We start from the raw sequence: 22,123 nt of genomic DNA, 5'->3' as shown, positions 1-22,123 counted from the left end.
TAGAGAATCATAGCATTTATTTCAATCTGATCCATCATCCCATACCACATTCGTAGTGACAATACAAGTAAATCTTTGTAATAAAAGTGTTTGATAGAGGTCCTACGTAGAAGACACTCTGGGGTGTTAGACACCCCAAACGAAGAACAAGATGACCTTGTAGAATGCCATTACTGACTGGAAGTGGTGGAGAGTAGTTGACAATACTACAAACCTAATTTACACTGGGCATATATTCCCATCTGTTTGATATTGTCAACTGCAGAACAGAAAAAAATCCCCGGGGTGTGAAACACCCCAGTGTGTCTCTTTAGGGTTAATAATGAATGTTTATGATTGGGATTAAATTTTTTGTTATCAATTATATTCATACATTCTTAGAATACGATCCGGCAATCGTGAGTTAGAAACGGATAGCGATATCTGTGTTGTCGAATGATAGACAAGGATAGCAACACCGATGTTAATCAAGTACTGCCATTATAACGTGGACCTCACTACACGACTACATGATTGATTGGCCCGGGTCGGACCATTAGACCAGATTCGCCTGCCGATCCACACCGGGAATAATTTGCTTCAATTAAGGACTAACAGCTCAACACGAGTCTGAAAATAACGAGCAGCGGAAAAGCTCGCTTACAATCTTCGCCACTTTCCATCACTCTGCATGTCACTGATTTGAAAAACTGGTATTTCAGTGAAAGAAAATCTCTGATAACTCTCCCCGTAACTCTGTGATTTCTCCCTGTAATCCAATCCGAGTATGTTAGTCACCGGCTTGTTAATTGAATTGGTGATCTCATTTATCTCCTAATTTTTCAAGTCCTAATGAGGGGTTCAGTATGTTTAGAATGAACTGTTTATAGAAAGAGTTTTGAGACTTCTCTCTATAACTGGGGCAGTTTATCCTCTCCTGCTTGTGATTGTGGAGAGGCTAGACAGACGATGAAGCACATCATCGGAATTTGTAATATACGTGCCTACCAATGCGATTCAAATGATTTTATCTCGGCTTCTCCACAATCACTACAATACTACATTGACAAAGTCGACATCAGCATTCAATATTTTTTCAGTATTTTATTAACCTGCCAACAATCTCATGACCAGATTTTTCTATGATCACCTATGTATTCGTTTGCGCCTATATATGTCATACGATAATAATATTTATACTAGTTTTAGAAGTACGTATGTTCCGCCTAAGTGTTGGAGCTCCTAATCCGGTTTGAACGAATGGCTTGATCATTGCCAATGACAACTTCATTAAAAACTCACTTCTCTTCATTTTCTTGTTTTGAATCTCAAGTTGTAGAGAATCATAGCATTTATTTCAATCTGATCCATCATCCCATACCACATTCGTAGTGACAATACAAGTAAATCTTTGTAATAAAAGTGTTTGATAGAGGTCCTACGTAGAAGACACTCTGGGGTGTTAGACACCCCAAACGAAGAACAAGATGACCTTGTAGAATGCCATTACTGACTGGAAGTGGTGGAGAGTAGTTGACAATACTACAAACCTTATTTACACTGGGCATAAATTCCCATCTGTTTGATATTGTCAACTGCAGAAAAAAAAAAAATCCCGGGGTGTGAAACATCCCAGTGTGTCTCTTTAGGGTTAATAATGAATGTTCATGATTGAGATTAAATTTTTGTTATCAATTATATTCATACATTCTTAGAATACGATCCGGCAATCGTTTCAGAGTTAGAAACGGATAGCGATATCTGTGTTGTCGAATGATAGACAAGGATAGCAACACCGATGTTAATCAAGTACTGCCATTATAACGTGGACCTCACTATACGGCTACATGATTGATTGGCCCGGGTCGGACCATTAGACCAGATTCGGCTGCCGATCCACACCGGAAATAATTTGCTTCAATTAAGGACTAACAGCTCAACACGAGTCTGAAAATAACGAGCAGCAGGAAAGCTCGCTTACAATTTTCGCCACTTTCCATCACTCTGCATGTCACTGATATTTGAAAAACTGGTATTTCAGTGAAAGAAAATCTCTGATAACTCTCCCTGTAACTCTGTGATTTCTCCCTGTAATCCAATCCGAGTATGTTAGTCACCGGTTTGTTAATTGAATTGGTGGTCTCATTCATCTCCTAATTTTTCAAGTCCTAATGAGGGGTTCAGTATGTTTAGAATGAACTGTTTATAGAAATAATTTTGAGGATTCTCTCTATAACTGGGGCAGTTTATCCTCTCCTGCTTCTGATTGTGGAGAGGCTAGACAGACGATGAAGCACATCATCGGAATTTGTAATATTCGTGCCTACCAATGCGATTCAAATGATTTTATCTCGGCTTCTCCACAATCACTACAATACTAAATTGACAAAGTCGACATCAGCATTCAATATTTTCTCAGTATTTTATTAACCTGCCAACAATCTCATGACCAGATTTTTCTATGATCACCTATGTATTCGTTTGCGCCTATATATGTCATACGATAATAATATTAATAATAGAAAGAATTATTTTCAACTATAGTGAGGTCAACATTATATTGGCGGTGTTTGATTGGCAATGGTATTGCTATCATTGTTTATCATTCAACAAAGCGGATAGTGTTATCTCTTTCTCGCTCCGCTCTGTTGCTAGATCGTCTTTCAACAATGTGGATTTGATAATCGATTGACCAAGCGAAGTGAGGTCTAAGATTCAAGTCGACGGTTTGGCATTTCTCTTGATGTTTAAATGTTTATATGTTGCGCATTTACGGCAAAACGCGGGAATAGATTTCTATGAAATTTGACAGGTATGTTCCTTTCTAAATTGCACATCGAAGTATATACAACGTTTTTGGAAATTTTACATTTCAAGGATAATATAAAAGGAAAAAAGAGCCCTCTTAATACGCCAATATTACCGAAAAAAATCAGACTATAGAATCATTCATCATAAATCAGCTGACAAGTGGTTACAAAGATGTGTGGAGAAGCCAGTCTATTGGTGTATTTCCATAAGGTCTATAGTTCCAATCAGGTACTTGTGGATGAGAATACTGCGTGAGGTCTACTGTTCACAGAACTACCAGTTAATTGACCGAGCGAAGTGGGGTCCAAGATTCAAGTGACGGCTTGGCATTTCTCTCAATGTCAATATAATGTTTAAATGTTCATATTTCAAGGATAATATGAAAGGAAAAAAGAGCCCCTTCATACGCCAAAATTACCGATAAAAATCAGCCTATAGAATTATCCATCATAAATCAGGTGTCTAGTGGACTATAATACTACCCGTTCAAAAACATCGATCATCTTGAAAATGTATCTTTCCATCAACGTTGTAGACAGTTGCAGCCAGACCTGATAACTTACTCACTCTCACATTGCGGGACGACACGTCTCTATGTTTATTTAGGATTTTCTCTAGACATTTTAAATTGATAAATTATTTATCAATTCTTGAGAAAACATAACAACAGGTCAATGTAACTTACTGAGCGCGAGGTCTACTGTTCACAGAACCACTAGTTAACAAAATATTCCATCGTAATTACGGAGAATCATTATGAAATTATTGAAAAATATAATATATTGCTTGATAAAATATAATTGATTATTTTCAAGGAGAAAGAACAATTAATATTTCTACAATAAACCTGTATCAGCTACTGTCTATAGAAGGCATTGACAAGAGAGAGGATGGCAAAGTTGTTCTGCTATCTTTCTCCACTGCCATTTCAACGTGGACCTCACCATTGCAGGAGACTCGTGGTCCGGATGGGCTCAATTAAAATCTTGACATACTGAAAACTTGACCTACTGAAATATTGAAGAGATGACCTTTAACAATCCTCGGTTAATTAAGAATCAATATTAAAATTTTCAAGTTGATCATTTCAGTAATTCAAAATTGATGATGTATCTTCCCTGAATTTTCTATCCCGTGTATAAATAATACACGTATTTTATTTCCACGTGTATAAATAAAATACCCAATCAAACAATCCCTAAGGCTAGCTTCACACGCTTTCGGTTTCATTCGGTTCGGTACGTTTTCGGTTCGGTTCGGTTCGTTACCGAGAACGAATGAGGCTTTCATACATGTCAGGTTTTAATTCGTACGGTTCCAATTAGGTGTTTTCTTCTCAAACACAGCTGTGTTTGGATTCTAACAGTTCATGCTGTTATATTTAAATATAACAGCTTGTGTTAAATTGTGATAAAATAAAATAAATTAAAAATTGTGAATTATTTGGATAGTTTCTTTTTGATTATGTTAATTTTTGTTGTTCAGAGAGATGATTTTTTTTAATTGAAAATTTGTTCTTGTTTTGACACATGGTATATAAACTTCATCTCTTCTCTCCATTGATGAAATCATGTAATATTCATGGAAAAATTAAAAAAAATAATTAAAAATTCTCCCTGAGTTTTAATTTATATCTTTCATATTTTTTTAGCAAACTATCCATTGAGAAAGAAATGGTCCTGTGAACTAACAGAAATGAATTGACCATATGATTTTGACTTGGAAAATTTTGGAACAGATAATCACGATATCAGTTTAAAATAAAAACAAAAAAGGCAAGCATGTGTAAAAGATTTTGTTTTTTCCCGTTCCCCTAGCAACGAATTCGAATATGATGAAACCTATTCGTGTCGAGGGGGCGTTCGGTGCTATGCGGTTGCTATTCGGTTCCGAATTCAAATCGAATCATCGTTTCACACTTATCGGAATTTGCCGAAAACGAACCGAACCGAAAGTGTGTGAAAGTAGCCTCTCGCAAGCAACGAATTGAAACCTGATGGAATTTATTAGAGTCAAGTGAGTGTTCGGTTCTATGCGGTTTCTATTCGGTACCGAATTCAAACCGAATTACCGTTTCACACTTATCGGAATTTGCCGAAAACGAAACGAACCGAATGAGTGTGAAACTAGCCTAACTCGCTCTATCTCATTCTGAATCTCTCGTTCTATTTTAAATGCTCAAAAAAATCCTCAAAGTATTCTCTCACGATTTGAAAAAACACTGTGGTAATAGTGAGAGCTCAAACATGAAGTGATAGGTGCTTCTGAGGCTATCAGGATAATTAGGACTGGAGCAACGGTGCAAAGTTCCGTTTCACTTACAAAGCCAACTAGAAACAGCACAAATAAGCGAACTTCCTTTCTTGACGCGGACAAAAGGTAATCTCTTGTATAACAATAATAAGCGAGATTGTCTAGGATCCTGTTCTGTTACCAGCTCATGCAAAACTTCCTCTAAATCCAATACAAACTTCACTCACCACGCATGCTTCGAACAGCAATGGAATATTAATTCAATTTTTACTTTCCTTGCCCTATTACCATAGGTAAGGAAAGTAATGTTTCCGAAAAAAATTAAGGTACCACAATTTCCAAAATTTCTATACGTTTCAAATTTCTTTTTGTGTAGTTGAGAAGTTGATATTGTGGTAATTATTCATATTGAATGAAAAAGACTAAGAAATTGTCAAAAAACCACTGATTTATTGATAATTAGAAATACCGGTTTCGGTTATTACACCATTGTCAATCTCTGATAAACTAAAACTAAATACAAGAGCAGCAGAATTTATACTAGTAGGCGAGTACTGCTATTGGTCGAGGGCATGAACGCCTGCCATTGGCCTAGCTAGACAGTCTCCTCCCTCTCAACGGTGTGACAAAATGGCGGCTTAAGCAACAGAATCTCCATGATAATAAAATTTACTTTTAGTACAAAATAAGAGCCAAGAAAACAAGTGTGAAAGATAATAAAACAAATATGTAAATGGAAAAACTATTGACTAATGTATGCTTACAATTTTATGATAAAACTAAATTCGTAGTGTTGTACTGGTTGAAATGAATCTGGTCATTTAAACTATACTGGGAATACACTCGCCTACTAGTATAAATTCTGCTACTCTTGTATTTAGTTCTAGTTTATCAGAGATTGACAATGGTGTAATAACCGAAACCGGTCTTTCTAATTATCAATAAATCAGTGGTTTTTTGACAATTTCTTAGTCTTTTTTATTCAGTTTCAAATTTCATTGTCAATTGATCTATTGTTGCTGAACAGAAGATTCCACTCTCAACACTAAAACTGCTGCATCAGTCGTAGGGAAATGCATAAAATAGTGAAAATAAACATCAAATTGAAGATAATTTGATGCTCTATAAGCTTATAATCAGCACGGATTTTTTCCATCAATCGTTCAAAAGTTATAAGGCCGAAAAGATGAAAAAATTGGAGGCAGGAGTGTTTTTCAAAAAATGTCTCACCTTCAAGAGTGGATATCTCAGAAATTATAAGAGATACTAGCAGGTGACCCGTGCTTCGCAAGGGTCTTTCTTAAAACTTGACGTAATGAAATCTTGAAGAATTCAAAATAGGCCTATGTACAGTGAGTCAGTCATTCTATCAGGGCTCGAATAATTTTGAAATTTTAATCAAATAAGAATGGAAGAATATAATTCCTGTATGTAAATAACAACACCTTCATTGAAAGACATATTAACTGCATGCGTTTTCATATTGCCGATACAGCATTGATGAAACTGTAGATGTTTATTTAGCATTTGTCTCAAAAATTGTTCTAGCTGAAAAATTAATAATTCATGCCACGTGTAGGCCTAAGCATTGCATCAGGAAAACGAAGTCTCGAAACTATGTTTTTCAGGTAGAAAGCAATATAGAAACAGATCTTCCTTTTTTAATTCCGATTTGGTGATTTTTTTATGAAATCGAATGTACCATTAATGAAATTTAAACATTAATTCTGAAAAATCTAAAAGGAAAATTAAAATTTGGGCTTCCAGGTGCACAAGATTGATATTTTTAGAATCTATGTGCAAAATTTGGAGATGTAAATCATTCCCATTTTTCCGGTATGCAATCCACAAGTTGACATGTTTTGATGCGAACAAACGAACAAACACAACCCTACTCTCTCTTATTATATAGATGGAAAAAATGTAAGGAAAAAGACTTGTAGGTAATTTTGTAAGCTTAAATTTTGTACAGAATACGGATGTTCATAAGATGCACAGTTTCCGAGATATATAAGCGAAAAATGAAAAAATGGTACTTTCAAACCACCCCCACCCCTTTAGCGCAGGGGGTAGGGGTGAGGACTTTTGATATGTTAATCCTCTTACTATCCTTAAAAGATCTGCGTAGTTGAAAATTGTGTTCCAAACTTTTCCCTCTATACCTTTATTTGAGCATTCGTTGCCTGGACTAAATAAGACCTACATTACATACAACACACTTCCTTGTTGAGCGGGTTGCATACATTGCCCCTTCTCGAGATAAAAGCAGGAAAAAGAGAATAAAACATCCTTTGGTATAGGTCGTTTTTGTTCCAAATTTCAAGCCAACTCTTTCAAATTTCTTTGTCAACTCGAGCCAATTACTGTCGACTACTGTGTATTATTGATGTTTTGGCCGTGTGACAGTGTAAGAACCGCAAAGTGAAGCTGCGTTTACACCAGAGTTAAAACACGAGTTATCAACAAAAAGTTATTAACTTGAGTGAATCGTCAAAAATTTCTCTTGACAAAAGTTAAACTCATGTTTCTAACAGAAAATTCATTGTTATTAACAAGATCTTGTTATCAATATAATTGACTTTCATTTAACGAGAGTATTCATATGATATAACAGCTGGAATGAAAAGCAAAAAATTGTCTTCAAATTTGAAATGAAACATGTGTGTGATCATTGAAATAATGATCTTTATCTGATCTTATGTAAATGAATTATAATGCGTTTACACCAGTGTTCAAAACAAAAGTTTCCAACATAAGTTAATAACATTTTTCATTGGCTGCTAGTTTTGTTATCAACAAAAGTTAATAACTTTGTCACGTGTTTTGTCTGCAGCTGCAGTTATTAGGGAACAGCTGTAGTTGTTGGGTAGGGATGCTGGGTGAGGGGATTGCGGGGAAAATAGTAACCTGTTATTAACAAAAGTTAACGACTCTCGATGGATAACATAAATCTTGTTAATAACAAGGAATTTTCTGTTGAAAACACGAGTTATCAACTTTTTTCAAGAGAATTTTTTGTCGATTCAGTCAAGTTGACAACTTTTTATCAATAACTCATGTTATCAACTCCGGTGTAAACGCAACTCAACATGATGTTATTAACTTTTGTAATTAACATCAGTTGATAACAAAAATGTTAAAAACTTGTGCTATTAACTCCGGTGTAAACGCAGCTTAAGAGAAACTACCAGTGTCACATAGCGTCACGAAATAGAACTACGTGGACTATCAGCTTGAGTTAACATTGGAATTTCGAACATAACCGCCTTATATCATGAGGAATATTTTTTCATGATATACGTTCTCTATGGTATAATACTCTTTCTTGAAGAGTAACATATAGGAAGAAAATCCGTGATGAATGTTTCATATTGGTCGAGACATTTTGAAAGATATTGAAGTAGTTTCTGAAAATAATTGAGAACTGAAAATCTTGTGAGGTGAAGAGCTACGAGACTCAACCTATTTCGGACTATGTCCAACCTTATCTGAATTAGGGAGAGGAATAGCACAAAGTTACCTCAATTTGATGATGTATTTATTGTATGATTGATAGAATATTGAATAAAATGGTGATGAAGGTTTCATTTTGATCAAAACATATTGAAATTCGAAGGGAGACTCGAGTAGAATTGAATAGTTATTAGAATATAAGAATGGTTTCACATTTATCATTATCATTAGAGCAACACAATACTAGGCGTTTTTTCATTCGGTAACCAAATCAGCCAATCAGAGAACTTCCTGCCCTGCGACTCTGGAAAAGCCTGAGATTTGAGTCACTTCAAACTTGAATGTCAAGGTTAGTTGTATAGACTATTGAATTGAATTGAACTGCTACTTCAATTTATCCCAGAAGGGTGAAGTAAGGGCTCAGTTCAGGATATTTCTTCGTGGGTCAACTGCTTTTGAATCATCTAGATTGATCTTATAGGTCGATTAACGATTTATCAAGATATTTAATAGAATACATGGTCAGTGAATTATGAATCAATGATTTATCGAGATATTTACTAGAATACATGATCAGTCAATCATCTATATATATAAAAGCGAAATGGCACTCACTCATTCACTGACTGACTGACTCACTCACTCACTCACTCGCAGAACTAAAAATCTACCGGACCAAAAACGTTCAAATTAGATAGGTATGTTCAGTTGGCCCTTCAGAGGCGCACTAAAAACGGATTTGGAAAAATTTTCAAAGATACGCCCAAAATCTGCGTTTTTCCAGCGTTTTTAGCGTTTTCTCAGCTTTATCGAGAACAAATGAACAGAAAATGTTCAAATTTAGTATAGAAGCTCAGCTAGGGTGTAATAATGTTGTGTTAGAAGGAATTTGCAATGAATAACGTCAAAGATACGCCCAAAATCTGCGTTTTTCCAGCGTTTTTAGCGTTTTCTCAGCTTTATCGAGAACAAATGAACAGAAAATGTTCAAATTTAGTACAGAAGCTCAGCTAGGGTGTAATAATGTTGTGTTAGAAGGAATTTGCAATGAATAACGTCAAAGATACACCCAAAATTAGAGTTTTTCCAGCGATTTCTCAGTTTTATCGAGAAAAAATGAACAGGAAATGTTCAAATCTACTACAGAAGCTCAGCTGAGGTGTAATAATGTTATTGTTTTAGAAGGAATTTGCAATAACGCCAAAGATACGCCCAAAATCATCGGTTTTTCTTTGCGTTTTCTCAGTTCTTCCATCAAGTAATAGACAGAAAATGTTCAAATTTGATACAGAGGTTTAGCTATAGGGTCTAAAAATTGTGTGATGAGGTGACAATAATATTTCATCAAAGATACGACCAAAATCAGCGTTTTTCCAACGTTTTTCTCAGCTTTTCTACGCTTTCTCAGTACTTTGACTTTTTGATGGAATGAAGCATGCCCAAATGAAAAATGCAGGCGAGCGAAGCAAGCCCGCTGATCTCATTTTTGGACGATCCAGTCGGGGGTCCAGGAGGCGGAGCCCCCTGGCTAGACGGATATGGCGAGCGAAGCGAGCCTGACGGCTTGTGAATTAATGATTTATGGAGATATCTAATAGAATTTATGATCAGTGAACTCATGAAACATGATACATCGATGAATCAAAAGTCAATCAGCCATTGAATTGTACTGTCAATTGTGTTGAACAAGAATGACAAACTATTAAATATCCCTTTGTGTTCCAACTGAATACTGTGCTTTGCTGATGGATAATGAATATAATGATGATACTAGTTCCATTGTGAGACTTATAACTGCATCAGGGAGCCACGTGATACAATACAGGCTTTTAGAAACATCTCCAATCATGAATAAGTCACATTTTTTTCAAAAAATGATTCCAAATGCAAGAAGAGCTTTTCACTGCACGTGGCCAGTCTCTTGAAATAAGTAATGAGTAAGTTAGACACTTCAAAGAAGTGGAAGAATATAAAACTGGTATTCCATCATTTGGAGTGAAATAATTCTGGAAGAAAAGGAGAAAAAATTCAATTTACAGGGGTTTTGTTATCTCAATTATTATAATGTTGTAAAAAGAGTTCATATTCCAGAGTGGAATAGCAACTACTACAACAGTGATGACAAGAGGTGAATAGAGAAGGAAAGAAAATGCTGTAGAAAAATTATTAAGCACTGGAATTATCCAAGCAAGAGGTGACTAGAGAAAGAAGGAGAATGATGTGAATGAAATAACTGAAAATCCTTCATTGGAATGATCCAAGCCATTCCACTTCTGAAATTGAATTCTTCAGAATGATGTGGATAAACTGATGTTCTAACTGAGAATTCTCATTGGAATGGAATGCAAGCCATTTCACATCTGTAAATGAATCATTCTTCTTGGAATTTAGCCACTTACCTCCATGTTTTCAGCATAAGAGCACCATAGGTAAGAGAAAAGCCAATCTCTCTCAGCCAAATACGAGCAGTACACGTGAAGACGTTAGGCCGGGGGTACATGACTATAGTCTGAAACAGAAAAAAATGGGAGTTATAAGTTGAAAAGTTGAAAAATTAAAAGTTGAAGACCTGAAACAGATTGTTGATGTGGCAGGATAGGAATATTTTTCTTGATATTACTGATGACCAGAGGTCCGATGTCGAGAAATGATATATTATTTCGTTATCATGTATTGGTTCGGACTGGGCTCGCTTAGAAATTTCGCTTGTATATTTTCTCTGTTTTTTCCTCTCCTCTCTTCCTCTCCTATTCTTCCCTTTTCAACTCCTCATTACCATTTGTTTCTTACCTGTTTTATACCAGTTTATACCTGTTTTTTTCCTACTCCACACCCAAATCAAATCACTTTTTTATTTTGCCATCATCATAAATGACACTCTACATTATATGAAATTTTGTGTTTCACTTTTTGTGTAGTTGAGAAGTTGGCATTGTGGTAATTATTCATATTGAATGAAAAAGACTAGGAAATTGTCAAAAAACCACTGATTTATTGATAATTAGAAAGACCGGTTTCGGTTATTACACCATTGTCAATCTCTGATAAACTAAAACTAAATACAAGAGCAGCAGAATTTATACTAGTGGGCGAGTACTGCTATTGGTCGAGGGCATGAACGCCTGCCATTGGCCTAGCTAGACAGTCTCCTCCCCCTCAACGGTGTGACAAAATGGCGGTTTAAGCAACAGAATCAACATGATAATAACATTTTCTTTCAGTACAAAATAAGAACCAAGAAAACAAGTGTGAAAGATAATAAAACAAATATGTACTTTTTTATTTTGCCATCATCATAAATGACACAATATTATATGAAATTTTGTGGATAATAAACTTATCCAACTGGGATTAAACAAAGAATAAAATTAATTTTGTTACCATCATACAAAATTATGAATCACTATAATTGGTCAAAACAAAAATACTACTTGCTAAATTATGAAAAAAAATCTCATCATCCTATTACATGAGAAACCATAGTTGGCTAGGTATTTCACCCTTTTTCCATTCCAGTACACCCCACCATGAAGCCTGTTTTTGTATTTTCATTAGAAATTTGTATTTAGATTGAATAGTTTTTGTATTCTGATTTCTAATGTGTTTATTCTGAATAAAGTTAATAAAGATTGATTGGAAAAAAGAATAAATTTGATTGATTTATACAATTTATAAACAATTTATGAAATTTATACATTTGTATTTGTGATAGTTTCTTGATCCATTCCGAGCTGCGATGTATTAACACACTTTTTTCTATGTATTTAAACACGACATGCAGTCAAATCTTGCAGTTTAAATATTTTACTGCATGTCGTGTTTAAATACATAGAAAAAAGTGGATTTATATATCTACGAGTATCTATAGTAAGGTTATAGTGGAGTGGAGGAAGAAAGGGGAACAGTGTGGCCGATTCTCTGCCCTGCCAATGACTACTATAGGGGATAGCTGATACCAGTATTTCATCTTCTGTGATATTAACTGTTCATTGTTGTTTGAAATGATAAATTATAATTGAAGTTGCTTTCCATGAAGAAATTGAAGTTGCTTTCCATGACGAAAGATAAATGATATTTTTCATCAATTGTCTTGTTTAGAATAATGAGTTATATTTCATTTGCCAAGAAAGTTATTCCTCAATGATCAAATAATAAATGTTCATAATTGAGTTATGTTATCTAATATATTGTTATCTTAGATAACTTTGTTATCTATTGTACTTTGTTATCTACTTTGTTATCTAATTATATTTCTACATCGATGAAAAACTATTTGGCGAGCTGGATGAAGATGGAGCTATCTGCTTCGTTGAATGATAGACAAGGATAGCAACACCTGTTTGCCATTATAACGTGGACCTCACTATAGTATTATAATATGTTTTAAGAGCGATGACATTGTGTGATATGGTCGTGAATATACTAAGTATATAGCCAGTGGCATTGGATGATTTGCCAATTTAGGAATAAACTTATTAATTTGATTAGAATGCAACTAGGGCATGTTAACCTAGTTTGAGTGATGAGTCTAATTTGCCATCAGGGTGATGCTGAAGCCACTCGAGCGAAGTTACACAAGTAGAGTTCTGCATAGTTTACGCACTATCAGAGAAAACTTATACGATAAAAATTATATTTTAACTTATAAGAATATAAGATTGTTTCATTCTATGACAATATATAATGCATTCATATGTTTTTAAACAACGTAATGTAGTGTAGCCTACACACTGCTAGCTAAAGCAAATAAATAGCAGAACGTTAGTAAGACTCTATGGCTTCAAAGATAATAATTATTTTACAGTTTTAAGTGATTAGTGAGTGTTATTTTATATTCAATTTTGGTTGTAAACAATTCAAATTTGAACTTTTATGTTTTCAAATGTTCGGACTGAAAATTGGACTTAAATTCAAAAGTGTATGGAACATAACTTACTTTTTGGACTATAGTGTATAAATCAAAATTCGGGGAAGAAACAGTTTTGGGCTGTGCCTGTTAGTCCTTCCACAATCATTTTAAAGAATTGTGTTCCGTGTATAGTATCATTATATTTATACAAACACTTCACTCTGGGCTACTTCTTAACAAATTAATAAAAACAATTTAAAAATCTTGTAGTACCCTTTATTTTTTGAAAACTTTAGAATAGTTCAACAACTAGTTTCGACCCTAACTTAGGTCATTTTCAAGTTGAAGATTTCAAACTATGTTTTTATTAATTCAATACAAACTATGTTTTTATGCTTCTCTGATTTTGTACTCCAGAGCGGAGCTCGATGCCCCGATATCATGGATTTTACACAGCTTGAACTGAGAATCTTCTTCAATTATAGGCTGTGGAAATCAGCAAAACATTGTAGTACAAAATATATACATCACCGTTGTGGTCTCTAGCATACAATAGTATATTTCGCACCTAGGGCCGAAAATGAGACTTTTCCGGCTCGAAATCGGTTTTCAAGTCCGAGGCCGTAGGCCGAGGACTAGAAAAGATTGAGAGCCGGAAAAACATTTTTGCCGTGGTGCGAACGCTATTTTTCGCCACACAGAGAAATAAACAATATATATGAGAATAATTGTTTATTAAGCAGTTCCGAAAACAAAAGTGGAAGGTCATAGCTCTAGCTATTAGTATAGTTATTAGTATCTAGTTATTAAAGTATAGAAAACTGAAGAATACATAATACTTGGAAACCTCACAGAATCATATTGATTTTTCCAATACATCAATAAATTTTAGTTCTATTAGGATCCTCCTCAATTTGAATCAGGCAGCCTTTTGTTTTCCCAATTCCAAAAAAAATACCTAAAATACTCGTTTCACTGGGAATTCGTGTCTGATAGTAGCCTACATTATAACTGAAGAATAAAATTATTACTCATTTTATTGTGATCTATTCATGTTTTTCTTATGAAATTCAATAAATTATAGGCCTACAGCATGAAGACTATGTCCAATTCATTTGTACTGGTGGAAAAATTTTACATTGAAAATAATTATATGATAAAATCCAAGTTCAATAGTAATGAAAACAAATTCCTTCAAAAATAATTGATAATAATACGTTTCGAGGGAAAAAATTAAGAACAAAAAAATGGGAAGCATCGGGGGATTTGAACCGAGGTACCATCGCTCCGTAAGCAAGCTTCTTACCGCTGCGCTACATAGACGTTGGTAAATGGTAGTCTTATAACCTGCTGATAAAAATACACACTTTGGGCTATGGAACTTCAATTAGCCTACGGTAGCATAGATGAATTTGAACATTAATATTCTGAAAAATCTAGAAGGAAAATAGAAATTTGGGCTTCCAGGTGCACGAGATTGATATTTTTAGAATCTATGTTCAAAATTTGGAGATCTAAATCATTCCCGTTTTTCCGGTATGCAATCCACAAGTTGACATGTTTTGATGCGAACAAACACAACCCCACTCTCTCTTATTATATAGAAGAAGAAGATATCTTACCTCTATTTCATTCATCCAAATAAAATGATAGTATATTACTGCAGAATACTTTATTCAATTCTAGAAGCATAAACTGATTCTGTTTCATAAACTATTTGTTAAAACGTTCAGCACCATGGATATTGCCCAAGTAGTTCCAAAACTATCCACCAGGTTTTGTGATAAACGCAGTACTATGAGGTTTGAGGTTAGATTCTATTATACTCTGAAAATTGAATTTGAGTAGTTTATAATATCTTATTTGTATTTCATTCATCCAAATGAAATGATAGTATCTTATTGCAAAATACTTTATTCAATTCTAGAAGCATAAACTGATTCTGTTTCAAAAACTATTTTGTAATCCCGTACATGTATAAGCCAATCCTCTCTTTCATGCTTTGTACCAGGCACGGCCCTAGGGACTTTGCCGCCCTGGGCGAGATCGGCAACTGCCGCCCCCCCGCAAGTATCCAATCTTTAATTGTTAATCCCGGGTTCCACCCCTCCTTGAGCGATCGCCTAACGCCGGTTACACATTGGGCGGTTTCTGCCGGGGCGGTAATTTCGCCGTCGCCGCCGTTCGAGCAGTAGTCTATGAACTTGAATGGAAGCTTACACACTGGGCGGCAGAAACGCCGCGCGGCTATATTGCCGTTGGCGGCAGCTGTGCAGCCGTCCACTGCCACTGCGGCTGGCGGTGTTTTGCTGCTCTTGTCTACGCAGTGGCGTACGTGACCAAATGGGCGTTAACACATTTGGCGGTTGTCTACCGTCACCGCTGATCAGTCGTCTTTCCCAGTAGCTCCAAGTCATAGGTCTTTGAAAATCAGCCTTTTAATTTGTGTCTTGTTGTAAAGTTTGTAAGTTGTTTATAACATTTATTTATTGTTTTAAGTGTTTGTGGTTGACGAGTGTGAGAAAATGAGTAAGTTAATAGACAATGAGTTGTTAATATCATTTGTAGAACAGAGGCCAGTTTTGTGGGACAAAACCCTCGACATATTTAAGGATCGAGATGCAACAAGGAATGCGTGGAAGGAAGTGTGTATGGAGATTAGGGGGGATTTTGAAACTCTGGATGACAAGAAAAAACTGTAATATGTTGTATATCGCTGTCGATTTAATAAAAACGTTCATTTCAATGAATCCAAGCAAGGCGATTTCTCTGCTGTCTTCTTTTCCTTCGACGGCACAACAAAAGTGGTAAATGTTGTTGCCTTTCCATTTTAAGTTAAACACTTAATAATATATACTTTTGGAAAATGTGCAAAATACAATTATTAACTGAACACTCATGAAACAGTGAAGTCACAACACATTTGCGATGAAGAACTACAACAATTATTTTGGCTACTGATCATACGATCATACTGATCATATTTTGCCGCTCGATGTTTGACGGTATTTTTTCCGCTGAATGTGTAAGCTTGACTTTTTTTCTAGGCTGCGACGGCAGTTTCGCCGCCGCGGCAGAAACCGCCCAGTGTGTAACCAGCGTTACTATTGTGTCTCCGCTGTGATGCGACACCACAGAGTCTCAGTAAACTCTAAAAAATTATGTTTAACACTAGTTATTGACATTTAAACAAATATTTGACAATTATAAATATTGGGGAACAGTAAAGTCCAGTCAATATAGACATAAAATGGGGGTTTGCTTGCAATTATATCGTAGTTCTGATTTTCTAATATTTTATTTGGATACATGAGAGAGGTTCAGAACCAAATCTTCATGTAAAATTCCCTTGTGCTAATACAGAGTGGCCCAAAAAGTTCGTATTTTAGGTTCATTTTCCAGTTTTCAGCTATTTCCGGCAAAATCAGTGATCGGACAGAAAAATTTGCTCTTGCCTTTTTTAAGATCATAAAATTCTGAATGAAATGAGATCATTCGGAACTCTCTATCACAAATGAGCACTGAGCTATGATTTTTCAAATATGAGTGATATTTTAAGGAAAAAATCAATTTTGATCATATTTAGTATTTGATCAACAATATATCCCGATTACAATCTAGATGTAAAATTCAAAATCCCTCTGGGCATTTTTAGCTTCAACCATCATCACCATCTATATTGTCCTCACAGTGATATTTCGCACAATGATATAAGCTCATGAGATCATGTTCTATGAGAATCAACCGTTAGTTGCACTTCATTTCAGTATTTCCTAGTGGAGGGCGCGCGAGGACACGATCAAGGATCGCTTAAGGATCAAGCTATCAAAATGAAAAAGTTTTCTTTTTCAATCATTACTTTCTGAGACATGAGCGCCTAAAGTTTAAAATTTTGGGACAGAACATTTCAAATTCGGTACGAGATGAATCCATAAAATTCAAAGGATAAATTCTTCATGGTATTTTTGATTTAATAAAACAAAAATTTTCTGAAAATGTCAATTTTTGAGAAAGTTTTTCAATTTACTAAAAGTGACCAAAAATAGTGTTGAGTTTTTTTTGTAAATTGAATAACTTTTTCAAAAATTGATATTTTCAGAAAATGTTTAAAAATTTTCTTGTTTTATTCAATCAACAATACCATGAAGAATTTATCTCTTACCGAATTTGAAATGTCCTGTCCCAAAAATTTAAACTTTAGGCGTTCATATCTCAAAAAGTAATGATTGGAAGAGAATGTTTTCCTAAGAAAACTTCTTCATTTTGATATATACCGGTACAAATCGAAAAACTTTGAAAAATATCACCAGTACAAGAAAGTTTATTTTTAGCCTTTGCACAGCCTTAAGACGTACACTGCAACATAGTACGTATTAGGCCTACTTAACTTGCTAAGTAATTAGAACTACAATTTCTACAAGTTTGTTCAACACACCTGTTTAATTAAGTAGAACTCGTCTGACCTTTGCAATTCCTTCACCAATTCTTCAAGATCTGGGGACTGAACTATTTTATGTTCGCTAGACCACTCAGACGTTCCTGGGACATTGTTGATCTTGGAAAAGTCTTCATTAGCTCGAGGTTGAAAAACTTCTTATATAATTTTACCATTCACATTTGAAATTATGAATTTATTATTTATTTGTATTTTAAATTTTCCGTTCCTTTAAATTTGCCGCCCCCAAAACCTGCCGCCCTGTGCGGCCGCCCGGTCCGCCACCCCTGGGGCCGGGCCTGCTTTGTACTATATACAATTACTAGCCGTCAGGCTCGCTTCGCTCGCCATATCCGTCTAGCCAGGGGGCTCCGCCCCCTGGACCCCAGACTGGATCGTCCAAGAATGAGATCAGCAGGCTCGCTTCGCTCGCCTGCATTTTTCATTTGGGCATTTTTATCATATGTTAGGACAATCCAGTCGGGGGTCCAGACTAAACGGCTGGTTAAACGGATATGGCGAGCGAAGCGAGCCTGACTGCTAGTAATATAATATTCCCAGGATTGAAGTAGCAGTGCCCAATCAATTTTTCCGCGATAAATGCATTTTAATCTTCAACTTGGTGCCAACCTAACAAAGTCAACTCAACTTAATGCCAACCTGACAAAAATGTGACCTGTGTGGTCACGAAACCATGGTCGTGTACCAAATTAAAGTGTAGAAAACTGACAACATCTATGTGTTTTTATTTCAAAATTATTAATTTAGTTGCCAGTTAACAACTGTTTCGAAGAGGTACTCTATCTAGATTATAGTTCTATAGTAACATATGATATGGAAATTTCAATTATAATTGAGAGATTGGGGGAAGAAGAATATACATGCTAAAAGACGAACTTTAAACCCTTAAAAACAACCCTTAGAGTTAAAATATTGCCAAAAGATTCCTTAGTGCGCCTCTAAAGGGCCAACTTAACATACCTACCAAATTTGAACGTTTTTGGTCCGGTAGATTTTTAGTTATGCGAGTGAGTGAGTGAGTGAGTGAGTGAGTCAGTCAGTCAGTCAGTCAGTGAGTCAGTCAGTGAGTGAGTGCCATTTCGCTTTTATATATATAGATTGTTGATAATCCCTATACCAAATAAACAACACCTGAATCTCATGTCTCAACCAATTGCATGACATCCCATGTACATGCATACTGGAAAACATAGTATAATAAAACTCTCACACAGTCACACAATATAATAATATTCTGACACACACAGTCACACGAATACAGTCATAATAATAATGCATTAGGCCTGCAAGTGTGTATGTGTGTGAGCCATAATATTGGGGTTATTATAACATTTATCTTGCTCAGCCGTATGGTGCTTCAATTAATTGCCGTTGCATATGCTTCTGACACGTATGCACACGCATGCACACGCGTGCACACGTGCGCAGATGCTAATAACAGACGTCGACTATAAATGATCAGTGCAAACCCGAAACGATGGATATGGATGGAACGGTGCAAGCTGAGGGAGTTTTGCTTGATTGATGGAACAATGCTCCATCTTACAATATGATCGCTCCTAACTTGTGGATATTGGTATAGGGGGTTCGTGTTGAGACCCACCTCATACGTTCTCGTTTACAAATAATTATTGATACATTATGAAGTAGAATAGAGTTCAGTTACTTGTCAGGAATAGTGGAGAGGCTTAGGCCCTATAGTTTGTTTAAAATAAGTTGAGTCTTGGCCCTCCAACCTAGAGGTGCGTACAGATATACGCGCCGCGAACATGAGCACTTCACTTTTAATCAGCTGATGCCAATGTTGAGACCCACCTCATACGTTCTCGTTTACAAATAGTTATTGATACATTATGAAGTAGAATATAGCTTAGTTACTTGTCAGGAATAGTGGAGAGGCTTAGGCCCTATAGTTTGTTTAAAATAAGTTGAGTCTTGGCCCTCCAACCAAGAGGTGTGTACAGATATACGCGCCGCGAACATGAGCACTTCACTTTTAATCAGCTGATGCCAATGTTGAGACCCACCTAATACGTTCTCGTTTACAAATAATCATTGATACATTATGAAGTACAATAAAGTTCAGTTACTTGTCAGAAATAGTGGAGAGTCTTAGGCCCTATAGTTTGTTTAAAATAAGTTGAGTCTTGGCCCTCCAACCTAGAGGTGTGTACAGATATACGCGCCGCGAACATGAGCAATTCACTTTTAATCAGCTGATGCCAAGCTTTTTATATCTGTATCTTACCGTTTCTGTTAAAATACTGATATAGTCAGCTGATTAAAAGTGGATTGCTCATGTTCACGGCGCGTATATCTGTACGCACCTTGAGAAATTACTTCATAGTTTGGTTATTTGTCGGAAACTGTGAAGATGCTCAAGGGCCAAGCCACACAAATAGTTTTTTCAGGTGTTTTCAGAGCAGGAAGCTCTTCGATTGGCTGATCGGGTTGACGTTCGGGAATCAGCTGATAATCAGCAAATGGGAGAGCTTCCTGTCCAGCAGAATCGTCTGGAAAAGCCTTAAAAATCGCATCGTCTGGTTTGACACTGAAGCTGCGTTTACACCGGAGTTAATAACACAAGTTATTAACAAAAAGTTATTAACTTGACTGAATCGTCAAAAATTTCTCTTGACAAAAGTTGATAACTCATGTTTCTAACAGAAAATTCCTTGTTATTAACAAGATCTTGTTATCATATAATTGACTTCCATATGATTTCGTTTAACGAGACTATTCATATGATATAACAGCCGGAATAAAAAGCAAAAACAAAATTGTCTTCAAATTTGAATTGAATCATGTGTGTGATCATTGAATAATGATCTTCATCTGATCTAATGTGAATGAATTACAATGCGTTTACACCAGAGTTTAAAACAAAAGTTATCAACATAAGTTAATAACATTTTCTTTTGGCTGCTAGTTTTGTTATCAACAAAAGTTAATAACTTTGTCACGTGTTTTGTCTGCAGCTGTAGTTATTAGGAAACAGCTGTAGTTGTAGGGAAGGGTTGCTGGGCGAGGGGGTTGCGGGGTAGATAGTAACTGACCTGCTATTAACAAAAGTTATCGACTCTCGATGAATAACATAAATCTTGTTAATAACAAGGAATTTTCTGTTGAAAACACGAGTTATCAACTTTTTTCAAGAGAATTTTTTGTCGATTCAGTCAAGTTGACAACTTTTTATTAATAACTCATGTTATCAACTCCGGTATAAACGCAGCCTAAAGCTTCGTACACATATTCGCGTTTCCAACCCGCACCGAGCACGCTCCTCCCTCGTACCGCCCTCGTACCGCCCTCGAACCACCATCGAAACACAGTCGCTCCGCCCACGCACCCATCATGAACGTTACGGAAGATGTTGGATCTTCTCGCGTTCCTCGGTCGAACCACTGTTGCTCCCCGGTCGATCATCAATCGCTCTGCTGGAGTGACGTTCGGTTGCGGAGCAGAGCGAAAGTCGTACAGAATATAGATATTAATAAGAATTATTATATTATATATAAGAATAAGATTATTAATATTAATAAGAACACAGCACCTTAATAGTTGAGATATTGAAATAGTTGATGGTGAAGTACCAGAAAATATGCTTCTCAAATTTTGTACCGAAAATTGAACTAAAATTCTTGAAAGTTAAATGTGACATATCTTTTGGAAATGTTACTGTTTATAGATTTTGGGAAATGAGCAGTTTTTGGCTGATCACCCTCTCTCTCTAACACATTGATATGTCCAAAGCTCCGCCAATTTATGAAGATGCATAACAATATGATTATTATCTATAGTTATTATATTACAAACTGCTTTTTCATATCATATACAGTTCAATAATTATTTTCTTAGTCTATATTATGCAAATTCATCTATAATTTTGCTGTATTGTAAGCTATTGTATATAAGTGTATAAGCCAGTATATATTGTAATCTACATAAATAAAGTACTCAATCAATCACCTACTCTCTCACTCGCGTTTCCACTCTATTTTTCTCTCTCTCAATCGGAGATATACGATACAATTTGTAATTATATTGGTGAATGAATTAATTATCTCCTTTTTCTTCTTTTCAGGATTGGGCATACAAACCTGTTCCAGTTTCAAAGGATTGAAACACAACAGAACTTGGATAAAATCCAGATCAAATCATACCATCTTTTCACAGGTTTGCAAATATACCTTTCATCAAAAGCGATGAATGAACTGTATTGTCGCTTATCAAGGAATGCACTGAGACCAAATAAAGTAAAAAATGCAAGAAATGAAGGAAATGGATTCTGAACAAATCTCCCGAAGTAAAATACTGACGTA

General features: G+C 35.6%; 1 protein-coding gene across 1 annotated transcript in view; it reads right to left on the bottom strand.

Annotated features, from left to right (window-relative positions):
• The window catches only part of LOC111053690 (probable G-protein coupled receptor CG31760), a 463,503-nt gene that overhangs the window by 134,130 nt on the left and 307,250 nt on the right, over positions 1 to 22,123 (bottom strand). Inside the window, 1 exon segment of the mRNA XM_039419962.1 lies at positions 10,896 to 11,005. Coding sequence (XP_039275896.1) covers positions 10,896 to 11,005 — 110 coding nt within the window.

This window comes from Nilaparvata lugens, chromosome 2 (genome assembly GCF_014356525.2).
Source record: "Nilaparvata lugens isolate BPH chromosome 2, ASM1435652v1, whole genome shotgun sequence".
In the NCBI taxonomy this organism is placed as follows: Eukaryota; Metazoa; Arthropoda; class Insecta; order Hemiptera; family Delphacidae; genus Nilaparvata; species Nilaparvata lugens.
The sequence above is the reverse complement of the archived record's forward strand: the minus strand, read 5'-3'. Positions and strand labels throughout refer to the sequence as shown.